Consider the following 15,879-nt stretch of genomic DNA (forward strand, 5'->3'; position numbering starts at 1 on the left):
CCAACTTAAAAAGGCCCAAACCTCTTAAAATATTTATTGTGCTGCATGTTCCTTTCAGTTTCATTGTAAAATTATTTCTATCTTTAAGAGCAATACCGATCCATATAACTAAAACACAAGTGCATAACATCTCATCCCTGATATAACTAATACACACGTGCATAACATCTTACCCCCGACATAATTAATATACACGTGCATAACGTCTTACCCCTGATATCACTAATTTATACACACGTGCATAACATCTTGCCCCTGACATAATTAATAAACAGGTGCATAACAACTTATCCCTGATATAAGTAATATACACGTGCATAACATCTCATTCCTGTTATAAGTAATACACACGTGCATAACATCTTGCCCCTGATATAAGTAATACACACGTGCATAGCATCTCATCCCTGTTATAAGTAATACACACGTAACATCTCACCCAGCAAACATTCGTGTGCAGTTTGGTTAACTTAGAGTGGTGCATTTCGCGGGAGGTCGGGAGAACGTTAAAAAATATAATCTGACATGTGGAGGAGGGTGCCCTAAACCGGCGGTGATCGGAATCAAATTTAATCAAAAACGATGAAGAAAATATGTGCCACTGGTTATGTTATTTGACCGGATACTGGGTGTACCAAAGTGAATGACATTTGCCACCAGTAGAGAGCTAGGCTACACCAGCCTGCGCATACTTTTGTTGGTAGCTCAATTTTTGTATCTTAATACATTCTAATTGGACTGTCCCTAACGAATAGTAGTTACATTATTAATTTACATACATTATGTGCCCTGTTTGATTATATCCCAAATAATTACACATTACAGGATTCTTTGTACCTTTGTGATCTCAGCAAACGAAGTATGCAGGATGATTCAAAGAAATTTCAAGTATCTATTTAGATCATTTGTGTTCGACTACTGCCCAATTTATTTTAATATATGTCTTGTTAAAGAATCCACATCGCGTTATATTGAAGATGTTGCTGAAAGAAAAGAGCGGCGCTCCTACTGAATAGAGTATATACCTCTCAATTGTCCAAAACTGTATTCATGTTCATGTATTACCAATTCATAGGTCTCACATGCATTTTAAACAATTTAACCCTTTTTGAAAATGGTTATTTTTTCTTCCAATCAATCAATTCATTTTCAAGATTTATGACAATTTACAATTATAAACTGAGGTGCACTAGTTATTTCCCTTCAAAATTCTTCCCAGTCTTAGAGGGTCTTAGCAAAAAGTGCCATTTATGAGTCAAAATAAGGACCCCCCCCCCGCCTTATTAGCGAATGAATATGGTTGTTAAGCTAAGAACAGAGGAAAAGAAAAATGCACCAGAATAACTATCAAACCTATTGTATGGCTTTTTTTCTCCATAAACCAGCGATTCTAATTTTTGTACATACTGTGTTTATCATATACACATTTCAATGAGATGTCTGAAAACAACTTTTTGTAAAAAAAAAGATAGAGCAAAAATCTTTTTTTTAAATTCCAAGTTTAAAGGGGGAATAATTTGGTATTTTAGGCACATTTGATATATATTTCACAAATGTCCACTTTTACATGTCACTAAGGGGAAACTGTGCAGTGATTCATTTTAAAAGTAGGGGGCAAATGTGAGTATACTGTGTGATAATAAGGATAAAAAGTTACAAGTTTTCAACAATCATGATACAGTAATATGTTAAAATATTAGACAATTCTTGAAATATAGGTGCTAATTATGTCCCTTGCCAAATTTGATAAGGAAAATATAATTGAAATAAAGAAAATGCAGCAAAAATAGTTTACTACCCATAACTTTAGTCAGAAATCTAGATGACCCTGCAATGGGCTCTGACTATACTTTGTATAGGTAAAAATTAACTATAAAATTACAGAACTTTCATCATTTAGAGTCTTGGTAGAGTTATGGCCCACTGTTTTTTTTTGTTTTTTGTTGGGGGAGGGGCATAATGGTAATTAACATATAGAGGAATACTATTGTTATGGTTCTGGTAATGACATCACATTACAATGTAAGATAGAAATAACTTAAAATACAATATAAGGTTATTTGTGATGAATGCTAGGATCCTCATTGTCAGCATTCTGAAATTCAGAAATCCAGATAACTGGTGCACAGGTTAATTTTTGTGGGACATTTGTGAATATATATTTCCTATAAAATTTCCTATGATATCATGCAAATAGGTTTAAATTGAATTTGAATGCCAGATATCCTTCATCTAATGGACGATTAAAACAATTCAACAATAAGAATGTGTTTCAATGATTTATCTTTAATATTTTCATATTCAGTACCAAACAAAATTAAAGGTATGCATTAAACAAAATAAAAAACTGGAATAGTATCTTTTTCTCTTTATTGCCTTTCTAATCACCCTTTCAATATTCTCATATAACATCTTGAAAGTTAATTCTATGAGTAACCTCATAATATCACACCTTTTAGACATCCTTTGTAACTCATCAAATATCGGGTATCAAATATCGAATTTTGTTTGGCATAAGTTTTTATTTTAATTAGAAATATTAGTCTACACAAGTCATATTTTCAGTGAGATATATATTCTAAACAAATGTAACTTCTCTTTTTCTGTCCACCCTCACGCATGAATGAAACTTTCAAGTTTGAGTTTATTAATCTAATTGCTTGGCCACATCATAATCTTGGCACCCGGAAATATTGTTCGTCTGTTATTGTTTATTAGTTCAAACATTATTCCTCCTGTCACAAATTACACATCTAAAATAACCCTTCGCCATTATCTTTAACCATAACTGCACTTCAAATGCATTATATCCAAAGTGCAAACATTTCCAAATTCTTTTGATTGATATGTAGAACAACTTCATTTTGAGCGTTTTTGTTGTCTGCTTCGGTAAATGTCATTGACCGGCGGTGCCGGTCCTGATGGCATGTCCTCATCATCACTTGCCTCGTTCTCGGTAATTCTTCGTTTACGACCGGATGCATACTCTAGAGACAGTAGAGTACCTGGATCCATCTTAACTGGTGTGTCTACTCCATTCTCTAACATAGGAACTGTAAAACATACATCCACTTATGTTGTGTAATAGTTCAAGCACATGAAAATCATTGTTGTAAAGAATCAATTCATGCATCATCAAGTTAAACAAATTCTTAATTTTCAGACATGCATTAAAATTTCTAATGACTTGTACTGTAACTAAATTTTGGTAAATAAAGTCACAAATTTTGGTTTATGGTACAGTCAATATGAAATATTTTGGCATCCTTATTTACCAATTTATGCAGAAATTTTGAAAACTATTAATACCCGGTATTTACAAATTAACATGACTAATTTTTTTTCCAAATTTTATATTTTTAAGTAGACTGATTATATGCCCTAACACATGGTCCATAACATTTATTTAAAATACCCACATGGAATATTGTTCAATTCCTTGTGTTTCATGATAAATAAATAAATATTTGGAAGAATCTGCAAAATTCCATTTTTTTATATATAAAAAATATATGAATAATATAAACTTACTATCAGGAATTTCTAATTTCTTGAAATGCTCTATAAACTTGTCTATGATAACAAATGGACCCTGAAAAAAATGTGTGCATGCAATTAACTTCAAACATATCGTAAATTCAAACATATTGTTATTTATTATACTTAATCACATATCATTCCAACATGTAGGGTTTGTTAAAGATTTTAAAACATCCTTGAAATGTTTTTTACTAAAATTTATAAAGCAACACAAGGCAAGAAAAAGTCTTGCAGAATCAAGGGAAATTATTCATTTAAAATATGCAAATTTCATTTCCTTAATATTATTTAAGTAGTACAACAACTAATATTGCACAGAAGGTGGTAAATGTTTTATTTGATTTAAATGATGCCAGACCGTATAAACTAACTTGACTGATGAAAATATCTAAGGATGTCTCTAGTGCATTTTATTTCATGTTTGTGTGGGCAGAGGGTAGAACCACCAACCTTCTGTAAGTTAGCACTACAGTTCCCTCATATGAAAGAATCCTAATTCTATGGTGGGACTCAAACCTACAGTGGTGGGGGAAAAGTGGTTTGAAGTCTACAACCATAGCCCCTCAGCCATGGTTTTATACTTTCAATTAATTTTACCCATCAATATCTCCATATAGATCACCAATGCCTTACAAATTGTTTAAACATATCAATTTTAGCAGAATCATCATAAAAGCTGGGATCTAATTTAATCTATTTAAATAACATTCCTGCACTAAGTAATTTCTGGTGTCATATTGGGAAACAAGGTTGTGAGCGACTCATGTAAGGCTCAAATAAACAATCCCTGGATCAGACAGATACATTAAACAGAAGCCACCTCTCCCCTCAATAATTCATTTTGTCTTCAAACAAGCTGTTTAAAAATATAGCTCATGATTGTAATTTAATTATTTGGTCCTTAACTGACAAGATAAAAATATATATATACTGCATGTTTGTAACGTCACTTTTCATTGGAAAATCATGACTTTTATATAGTTTTATGTACATGGTTGCTGTCAACTTATGAAGAAATCTCACTTTTTACTCTTAAAAACAAGATTGCATTTGAGAAAAATGCTATGCCACCGCATTAATACAACACTAAATAGTAGTGTAGGAACAGATTTTTTTTTGTTTCTATACAATTTTGAAGATTGTCATAATGCACAGATCCCTGACCTATCTAATTCTTAATATCAGATTAGTGGTTAAATCTGTTGTTAACTCAATAAAAGATCAGAGTAGGAATATATCAATGCACTCGAGTCTAGTGAATTTGGTGGTGAAGGTCATATTTCACACAGCCTAAATTTCATGACTACATCAAAGGACAACACAATAAGACAGTAAAAATCTAGGTCAGCTGAAATCAAAGTTCACTTTACATCTTAATCTGTGCACATGGTTCAAATTTCATAGCTGTACATCAAAGGACAAGAAAGTAGGTCACATCATCAAAATCTAGGTCACCTGATATCAAAGTTCAATTTTACAACTAAAACTGTGCACATGGTCAAAATTTCATTGCTGTACATCAAAGGACAAGAAAGTAGGTCACTGTCCCCTTGGGCAAGGCAAAATTTTGGACCCAAGGATTTAATTCAAAACAATCTTGATACAGTCCACCAAACAACATTTTAAGTCAAATATCTAAGTTGTAGCTTTCTCCCATTTAGAAAACATTTGTTTTATTTTCTGTTTTTTTCTATGTGTACATAATTAGAATCACTGCCCCCGGGCAGGGCCAATTTTGACACCAGGGGAAAAATTTGAACAACTTTGGTAGAGGACCTATAGATGATATTATATAGCAAACATCAAAGCTCTATGCCTTGTACCTTCAGACAACAATACTTTTTTACTATATGTACATATTGAAAATCAATGACCCCCGGGGCGGGACCAATTTTGACCCCAGGGCTATAATTTGAACAACCTTGGTAAAGGTTCACTTCGCAAAGTCTCATGCCATATATTTAACCTCTAGCCTTTGTCAGTTCAGAGAAGAAGATTTTTCAATTCAGAGAAGAAGATTTTTCAAGTTTTTACTTTATACATATAAGGAAAACTATCGCCTCTGGGGCAGGGCTATTTTAACACTAGGGGCATAATTAAAACAACTTTAGTAGAGGACCCATAGATGATATTATATACCAAATATCAAAGCTCTAAGCCTTGTACCTTCAGACAAGAAGATTTTTTAATTTTTTACTATATATACATAGTGAAAATCAATGACCCCTGGGGGTGGGGCCAGGACAATTTTGACTCCAGGGCTATAATCTTGCTAGAGGTTCACTACATAATGTTTCATGAAAAATATCTTAACTCTAGCCTTTGTAAATTTAGAGAAGATGATTTTTTTAAGTTTTTACTATATACATATAAGGAAAACCTATGGCCCCTGGGGCGGGGCTAATTTTGATACTAGAGGCAAAATTTGAACAACTTTGGTAGAGTACCTATAGATGATATCATTTACCAAATATTAAAGCTCTAGGCCTTGTAGCTTCAGACAGTAAGATTTTTTTACTATATGTATATATTGAAAATTAATGACCCCCCGGGGCGGGGGCAATTTTCACCCCAGGGCTATAATTTGAACAATCTTGCTAGAAGTTCACTTCACAATGTTTCATGCAAAATATCTAACCTCTAGCATTTGTCAATTGCTAGAAGAAATTTTTTTAAAGTTTTTACTATATACATATAAGGAAAACCAATGACCCCCGGGGCGGGGCCAATTTTGACCCCAGGGCTATAATTTGAACAGTATGGGTAGAGGTTTACCTGACAATGCCTTATGCAAAATATCTAAGCTCTAGGCCTTTTTGGTCTTTACAAGAAGGATTTTAAGTTTTTACTATATGTACAAACAGTGAAAATCACTGACCCCCGGGACGGGGCCGATTTTGACCCCAGGGCTATAATTTGAACAATCTTGGTAGATTTCTAACAGACAATGCCTTATGCAAAATATCTAAGCTCCAGGCCTTTAGGGTCTTTACAGGAAGGTATTTTATGTTTTTACTATATGTATATATAGTGAAAATCAATGACCCCCAGGACGGGGCCGATTTTGACCCCAGGGCTATAATTTGAACAATCTTGGTAGAGGTCTACTAGACAATGCCTTATGCAAAATATCTAAGCTCTAGGCCTTTTGGATCTTTACAAGAAGATTTTTTAAATTTATTCTTATTATTCCTTTTGGTTGCCATGGCAACCAGATTTCTGCATGGAATGAAATTCTTTGAACAACATTGGAAGCCCATTACCGAAGGATCAATCCTGCCAAGTTTGGTTGAAATTGGACTAGTGGTTTTTCACAAGAAGATTTTTTAATTTCACTATATAATCTATATAACACACACACACACAAACAAACAAACAAACAAACACACACACATACATACACACAGGTGAATCGCTATATGCCACCGCATCGCAGATGCTGCGGTGGCATAAAAATGCTTGCTGTATTATAAATCCGTTATAAATATTTCTGACAGGTTATATGGTCTTATATAAACGGTTATTTACAATTATTTACAGTTTATATACGGCCATAACCCTCGCCTAGCGGCTTGGGATATATTTTCAAACAACCACTTATATAAGGCCATATAACCTGTCAAAAATCTTTAGAACTAATAATATATACTAACTATAAATGTGTCCATTAATGTGACTGTTTTTTTTATATCAGAATGTCATTATTAATTGACAATATCAGAATCAAATATTCAGTATTTACATGAAAACATTCAGGAGGTGGCATCAACATCATTAAGGCAGATGCTGCAGCTGGAGGAGGAAATACACCACCGGGTACTACATGAGCATCAATAGCTGTAATGATTTTTCAATTGATTATGTCATACATATAGCAAACAATAAAATAAGAAAATTTACATAGTTAAAGTTATTTGACAACATTCCAAAGCTTATTGCTAGAGAAAGACACCAGACAAATCTTTCATGAATTATTTCCGATAAAAAAAATGAAACAATTTTCTAAAATTTCTTAAATTTTATTCCATTTTAAAATAATTATGCGCTTCCTAAAATTAAGTACATTTAATTTAAGATAAATGTGAATTTCTGCTGCAATTTCCATTCATTTACAATACACTCTTATTCATCTGCATTCAAATATAGTTTAACAATAAAGTTAAATTGTTAAGCATGTAAAAAAATAAAAGTGCCATTTTCACAAAACACGCCTGTCACAAATGCCAAGTCTCTTGATAGTGAAGTTGTATTCATATCAAAATCTCTCAATGTATGATGACTATATAGTTAATATTTCTATTTCTATTTATTTATCTGATCTTCGACCTCTTCATGTGTTCTTGACCTTGGTCACAAGGACCAGTAATTACCCCCAGAGTGATCAACATTTGTGATCTCTGACCACTAAAAATGACCTGCCTAAATTTGACCACACCTGTCACCAGGCCTGTCTGATGGTCTTCTGGATTGACTGGTGTTGAATATTTGTACTGGGTAATACTAAATTCCATACATGTACATGTATTAAGAAGATATGTACTGATTAAAATTCAGACATTTCATCATCAATGGTGATCTTTACATCGCAAATATCGACCGTGATTTTGCTGGTTACACTTGTGATTTGTTATCATTTGTGATATATTCCCTATATTCAACACTACTAAATGTGATATATTCCCTATATTCAACACTACTAAATTCCATCCCCTTATTCAATCCATTGGCATATAAAATGTATACTTACGAACATTGATTTTGGGTTTAAATGGCAGCCATTGTTGTGTATCTGGTTTGGGGTATTCTGGACGTTTCATATTTTCATCTTCTTCCATGACAATTTTGGTCACTTTACTTGTTGGTAGTTCAACAACCTGCTTCCTTATTAGATCCTGACAATTAAACATTAATTATTTATTACCATGACACAAACAGTATCTTACATGAGTTGTCAATTCATATACATGTATACTTTCATGAAACATGTCTAGGAAAAGTCAAAGTGATAGTCTGCAGAGAAATATAAGTGAAATGTTAGCAACAAATGCCAAATTCTTTTTATCACATTTTCTAAATAATAAAGCCAGAAAATGGCAAAAAGAGACATGTTTTAGATGAACTGTTCAAAATGATGTCATGAGAATTTCTTTCCAACGTTTATAATATGATAAATACATTATGCTCAAACTACATTGAAAACAAGAATTTGTAACAGAGTTACCAACGTCCCCCGCCTCGGGAAGTTTTATATGAAGCATAAAATTGTGCTATTTCAAAAGATTGAGGTATGGATCTCAGGACATTCAGTCCAAAAATATGATCAATGCTAGATCTGCAAATGCAACAATAAATTTGTTAAAAAAATAAAATGAAACACGGAATTTAAAAATCTATCATGTTAAGCTTTGACCTCTAAGTGTGACCTTGACCTTGGAGGTAGGGGAGCAGGTGTTGTGCATGACGTAACGTCTTATTATTGAGACTATTTGTGCCAAGTATTTTCAAAATCCCTTGAACTATGAAGAAGTTATAGATTGGACACAAAATATACCCTATAACAGACTATGTAAATCTTTGACCTCTAAGTGTGACCTTGACCTTGGAAGTAGGGACACAGATGTTACGCATGACATATCATCTAATCATTGTGACCCTTTGTGCCAAGTATTTTCAAAATCCCTTAATCTATGAAGAAGTAATGGACGGGACACAAAATATACCAAATAACAGACTCTGTTAACCTTTGACCTCTGAGTGTGATCTTGACCTTGGAGGTAGGGGTGGAGGTTTTGTACTTAACATATCGTCTTATTATTGTGACTATTTGTGCCAATTTATTTCAAAATCCCTTGAACTATGAAGAAGTTCTAGATCCGACACAAAATATACCCTATAACAGACTATGTTAATTTTTGACCTCTAAGTGTGACCTTGACCTTGGAGGTAGGGATGCAGGTGTTGCGCATGACACATCCTCTTATTACAGTGACTATTTGTGCGAAGTATTTTCAAAATCCTTTGATCTATGAAAAAGTTATGGACCAGACACAAAATATACCCTGTAACAGACTATGTAAGTATTTGACCTCCAAGTGTGACCTTGACCTTGGAGGTACATGACCGGTTTTTGCCCATAACACATCGTCTGATTATTGTGAACAATTATGGCAAGTATTTACAAAATTCCTTCATAGATAAGAAAGTTATGGACCGGACACGACATATACCCTCAAATAGACAATGTTGACCTTGAATGAGCAAGTGCGCCCTTGACCCTGGAGGAAGGGATCTGGTTGTTGCGCATGACACATCGTCTTATTATAACAAACATTTGTGTCAAGTTATTTCAAATTCCTTTGATAAATGACAAAGTTATGGACCGGACACAAAATATACCCTGTAACAGACTATGTTAATATTTTACCTCCAAGTGTGACCTTGACCTTGAAGGTAGGTGACCGGTTTTTGCGCATGACACATCGTCTGATTATTGTGAACAATTATGGCAAGTATTTACAAAATCCCTTCATAGATAAGAAAGTTATGGACCGGACACGACAAATACCCTCAAATAGACAATGTTGACCTTGAATGAGCAAGTGCGACCTTGACCCTGGAGGTAGGAGTCTGGTTGTTGCGCATGACACATTGTCTTATTATAATAAACATTTGTGCCAAGTTATTTCAAATTCCTTTCATAAATGACAAAGTTATGGACCGGACACGAAAGTGTGACGGACGGACGGACAGACGGACGGTCTCACAGGACAGTAATTATGTGGCTACTCTATTGTTCTTTTTAGCCACACAAAAGAAAATAGCCACATAAAAGCATTACGGAATGAATGACATCAAAGAGAAAGAACAGTTACCTATTGTCCCTCTAGCCACATAATTACTCTCCTGTGAGTGCGGATGGACAGACGGACGGAGCCTATTTCTATATTCCCCTTTTTTCTTCGAAAAAGCGGGGGACAACAAGCAATACATAATGTAATAAAACAGTTTGTGACTAATTTTGCAAATATACATTTTTGTTGAATACCGTGATTTAAAATGTTTTTGACATGAGAAATGTATAGAAAATCAATCACAATCAACCTTCATAAGGTTATTACTACATATTAATCTAAAACAAATAATATTTCTTATCATTCAATAATAATGTGACATTCCTTTCAAGGTAAAAACAGTTTAGATATACATACATGATATCCTAATGCCTTTAACTCTGACTGACTGCATGGAAATAGATCAGCATATTTATACCTGTCAATTAACAACGCTGTGTCTTTGCCCTCAAATTCTTGTATCTGGAACATAAAACTTTATGCATAATGTTCTGCACAATTAAATTTTCACATTGAAAAGGAAACACAGCTAGAAAGCAAGGGCAGGTCTACAGGTTTGTTTGGTTTTACGGTGCACTAACACATAAGTCATGTTGCTGCAACATAATTTTGGCTAGACTCAGGTGTTACGAACTTCAAAGCAACACCAGGGTCAAACCCACATCACCTGTTGGAGCTATGAAATGCATAGACTACAATTATTGAAACCCATTTAGTCACCTCTTTATGATCACACAGGGATAAAAGGTGACTGAAATTCTCATGCCTCAACCATTAAAGACAACCCCTCCACCACAAGGAGAAAGCAAGAGTTGAAGCTCTATGAAATGTTTGTGACAGAATCTAAAATACAAGCTTGTAAACTATTCTAAACTTACTTAATGGAATCTGATAGATGCATATTGACAACGGATATATATATATATATATATATATATATATATATATATATATATATATATATATATACATACAGCACCATATGACAAAGTGTCTGAGATGATTTCGAAATCATTTTATGAATTATTAATAAAGTTATTACTGCTTCGTATAATTTTGTATCTTTACCCCTAGACACCCACCAAAAGGGGACTGTAGGGGATAACAAGTACTTCTGCCTTCCACAATGGCTAAAGTTCTAGCATATATTGGGCATTACATCTTAATTCTGTTTTTAGAAATTTATATTCACCTCATCGTTCACATTATAAATATTTATATTTACCCCCTCCATCCACTAGGACAAGTTCATTTTTAGTGAAGTATTAGCAATAAACTGTTCATACCTTTTCAATTGCCTGAGATCTTCTTTTTTCAACTTTAAGTATACTGGCTAGATCACCAACCTCTGATTCAAAGGCAAGAAACCGACTCCATATATCTCTATGAAATAAATATAAAAAAAAAAGTCTGTGTCATAGATTATAATAATTCAAATAATTTTCTTAAATTTTTATTTGCTGACATACCCTTTTTTTAATTATTTCTGTCTATACCATCAGCAAATTTTTCCCTAATGAGTTCCTGATTGTCTTCATATATAAACAGAATGACACAGATCCTTCTTTGCAATGTTTAATTTACCAAGCATACTTCACATTTTCAAGTTATTTTATCAGTCTGTTCACAATAATTACAATTTGAACTAGAACTATCACTAAATGTGATTAATACCCCCACAAGACTGCTTCGGAAATAAGGATGTTACTAGTAACAGAATACCTTGTAAAAGAATTGAAATATAGAGTAATGGTTGTGGGCAATTAAAGATAGTTGTGGTTCTTATATGTTGCATTTCCTTTCAATGTGGTTGGCCATTGATGAAGTTTAATTGAATTACTCTGTAATAAGTCCAGAAAGACAAAGAAAAGGAACAAAGGGCAATAATTCTATAAATACTGAAGATCGAGTTATAGTTCTTGTGCACTGCACTTCCTCTTATTGTGCTTGACCATTGTATGAAGTTGTTTTGAATTCCAACCAGTACGTTTTAAGTTATGCTCCTGACAAGGAAAAGTATCAAAGGGCAGTAACTCTGTATTTTGTCAAAATGGAGTTATGGCTGTTGTGCACTGCACTTCCTTTTAATGTCCTTGACAACTGTATGAAGTTGTATTGAATTCCAAACAGTAGTTTTCAAGTTATGCTCTGGACAAGGAAAAGTAACAAAGGGCAATAACTCTGTAATTAGTCAAGATGGAGATATGGTTCTTGTGCAATGCACTTTCTCTCAATGTGCTTGACCATTGTATGAAGTTATATTGAATTCCAACCATTAGTCTTCAAGTTATGGTCCGGACAAAAAAAGGCAATGGAAAAGCAACAAAGGGTAATAACTATGTCATTACTTTAGATAGAGTTATGGTTCTTGTGCACTGAACTTCCCCTTATTGTGTTTGACAATTGTATGAGGTTGTTTTGAATTACAACCAGTAGTTTTCAAGTTATGCCCCGGACAAGGAAAAGTAACAAAGGGCAATAACTCTGTAATTAGTCAAGATAGAGTTATGGTTCTTGTGCACTGCACTTCCTCTCAATGTGCTTGACCATTGTATGTAGTTTTATTGAATTCAAACTATTAGTCTTCAAGTTATGGTCCGGACAAAAAAAAAGCAATGGAAAAGCAACAAAGGGCAATAACTCTGTAATTACTTTAGATAGAGTTATGGTTCTTGTGCACTGCACTTCCCCTTATTGTGTTTGACAATTGTATGAAGTTGTTTTGAATTCCAACCAGTAGTTTTCAAGTTATGCCCCGGACAAGGAAAAGTAACAAAGGGCAATAACTCTGTAATTAGTCAAGATAGAGTTATGGTTCTTGTGCACTGCACTTCCTCTCAATGTGCTTGACCATTGTATGTTGTTATATTGAATTCCAACCATTAGTCTTCAAGTTATGCTCCGGACAAGGAAAATGCAACAGACGTCTGGACCGACCGACCGACTGCCCGACCAACCGACCACCGGGTGACTCCTATATACCCCCCCAAACTTCATTTTTGGGGGTATAATAATTCATACTTAATACTCAAATTGTTCACATGGTTCATTTATTGGAAATAAACTTAAACATACTATTAAATTACAAAAGTGAGAAGCTTTATATTCTAAAACAAGTTCTTTAACACTGATGTTGTAAACGTAAAGTTACTATGTAATTCACCATAGTTTCCATACACACTAAAAATTAGATTTTTAAATAACTCCTGCCATTTTTGCCCAATATAAAGAGTATAAGATCAGTCCCATAATTTCCATTTTAGAATTCATAATTCATTAGAAGTTGATGTTTATTTCAATGATAAACAAGTTCCATCCTTTTAGTATCCTAGAAATATCTGTTATATATAAGACTGACGTTCCCTATAATATAAGAAAAATCAGACTGGCCATACAGATAAACAGACCGTTAAATAATAACTACAGGTCTCCTATTATAACTTGTTCTTAATAAATTTGAAGCCAAATTCCAGAGAGAGAGGCCCAATGATGTAATGTTCTACTTACATAGACTTTTCAGGAGGTATCTGGCCAGAAGATAAAACTCTTTCAAACAGTACCCTGGTATTATTATCCTCTACAATATTACAATAAAAATACATCAACTTTATCAGTGTAAAGTATATTATTGTATAACGTCTAGCAATAAGCAGTAACAAAATGCCTTTTGTTTTTTCTTTAAGTTTTTTTTTGTAATGTTTCCATTTACTTAATATAGCTTCCATGTCTTAATCCATCCCTGCTGTGAAATCAATACCCAAGGAGATGGAGATAATCTTTTATGTAAGAAATACATTCATCTAGCCTGTGTGAGATATGTAATACAAAGCAAATACATGCGCATTTGTATTATTTTTATTAACCAAAATACAATCTTCAATTGGCGTATCTTCATTATCGTGTCAAAGGTTCTTATCAGAGTATGATAAAAAGGGCAAAAAGTTTGTAACTGCTTGGTATCAGGGTTTGTTTTCTGTTTTTGTTTTTTTTTTAAATCTGATTTTAAGTCACACCAACACTGTAAAAGTAATATGGTGACTTTACTGTTGGATGAAGATTTCAGGTGTCTTCATGCATTATTTTAGGTACAAACAGGCACCCAAGTAGAACTATAAGCTAGCTGGATAGCTTTCTCACATTAAAGAATCCAAAGTCTCAGACTGGATTCCAATTTACAGTTGTGAAAGACAAGTGATTTGAAGTTGTGTGACGCCACTTGGTATCAGGATAGTAAAAGCAATGTACATGATTCATGATCAGCCCTATTCAATAAAGCAGAAAAAAATCAATAGTGACAGTTAAGATATAAAATGTTTTTTACCATTTAAGTGTGACATGAAGTCCACATAGGCCCGGATATAATCTGTTACGTCTCCAAACTTCTTCAAACCAAGCTCAAATATCTTTAAAGCTACAGTTTTTTCCTGAAATAAACATACTTCTATCAATAAACTTCTTATTATGGTAACCTTTAAATATGTTTTATCAATATAATACACATATCACTAATAAAAGCAACTTTTTGAACATTAATTTCTAACTATCAAGAATGACTTTTATTTTAATGACAGGGATCCTTTTTGCTAAAATGATATTTACAAATTGAATAATTAATATACATTTCTATTTGAAATACTAAAACATGTCAGGAATGTACAGTCTTACACACAGAGTTCTTATATATCTAATGATATTTTATGCATATACACAAGCCTTAGATCTTGCAGAAAAATTATTTTCCGATATATTTAGATATAGGGAATATAGGCAATCTCTAAGGCCGTTCAACATCTAGATAATAAGATTTCACAGTAAATACATACTTTACTGCAGTAGTATTCCATTAGGGCAGCTGCAACGAACACATGATAGGTGGAGCGTTTATCTTCTCTTGCTAATTTGAACACTTGTCTGGCTGACTTTATCCCTTCAGCTCGTCGTGCAAACTTCATGTACTGTATGTAAACCTGTAATCAAAGCAATATGTGAATATGTCTTCAGCTTTTACATTCACTTTTCTGTGAAAAAACAAAATTTCAGCTACATGTAAGATGTTTTCTGAAATTCGTTCACACTTTACATTTGTACGATGTTATAAATTACCCTTTGAGTTATAGCAGTTATGTCAGTTCTATAATATCAATATCAGAATCCAAAACAAGCCAATCTAGGCTTATCACTTGATTTCATATTGCTGGATGATAAATCTGAAATCTTTAGATTTTCAAGAACAGTTCCTAATTCAAGACAGAAGTTGGCATGGCACTGGTTTATGTGTAACTCTGGTTGACTGTAAATAGAACTTAAGTCAATCAATTTCATCAAATATCACCTGCAAATTGTGTTAAGAAAATCTGTACAAAATCTTTAGAATTATTAACCCTTTCAATAGGCACCATGTTATTCAGGTGAGCATTAGAGATTTTTTACCTGAGAGGGTCGCAAATTTCTACGATGGTAATGATAAATCAGAGATGGGTTTAGCATT

The 15,879-nt window shown here is 33.4% G+C and overlaps 1 protein-coding gene across 1 annotated transcript in view; it reads right to left on the minus strand.

Annotated features, from left to right (window-relative positions):
* Nucleotides 1–15,879, minus strand: part of LOC132759349 (cleavage stimulation factor subunit 3-like) — an 82,997-nt gene that overhangs the window by 39,784 nt on the left and 27,334 nt on the right. Inside the window, exons 13-21 of the mRNA XM_060751109.1 lie at nucleotides 15,215–15,358; nucleotides 14,713–14,815; nucleotides 13,899–13,968; nucleotides 11,678–11,774; nucleotides 10,749–10,853; nucleotides 8,288–8,432; nucleotides 7,283–7,377; nucleotides 3,532–3,592; nucleotides 2,937–3,053 (exon numbers count right to left, since the gene is read on the minus strand). Coding sequence (XP_060607092.1) covers nucleotides 2,937–3,053; nucleotides 3,532–3,592; nucleotides 7,283–7,377; nucleotides 8,288–8,432; nucleotides 10,749–10,853; nucleotides 11,678–11,774; nucleotides 13,899–13,968; nucleotides 14,713–14,815; nucleotides 15,215–15,358 — 937 coding nt within the window. The remainder of the gene's footprint in view (nucleotides 1–2,936; nucleotides 3,054–3,531; nucleotides 3,593–7,282; nucleotides 7,378–8,287; nucleotides 8,433–10,748; nucleotides 10,854–11,677; nucleotides 11,775–13,898; nucleotides 13,969–14,712; nucleotides 14,816–15,214; nucleotides 15,359–15,879) is intronic.

The sequence above is a fragment of the Ruditapes philippinarum genome, unplaced genomic scaffold (genome assembly GCF_026571515.1).
Source record: "Ruditapes philippinarum isolate M1 unplaced genomic scaffold, ASM2657151v2 ctg580_1_1_1_1, whole genome shotgun sequence".
NCBI classification, from domain to species: domain Eukaryota; kingdom Metazoa; phylum Mollusca; class Bivalvia; order Venerida; family Veneridae; genus Ruditapes; species Ruditapes philippinarum.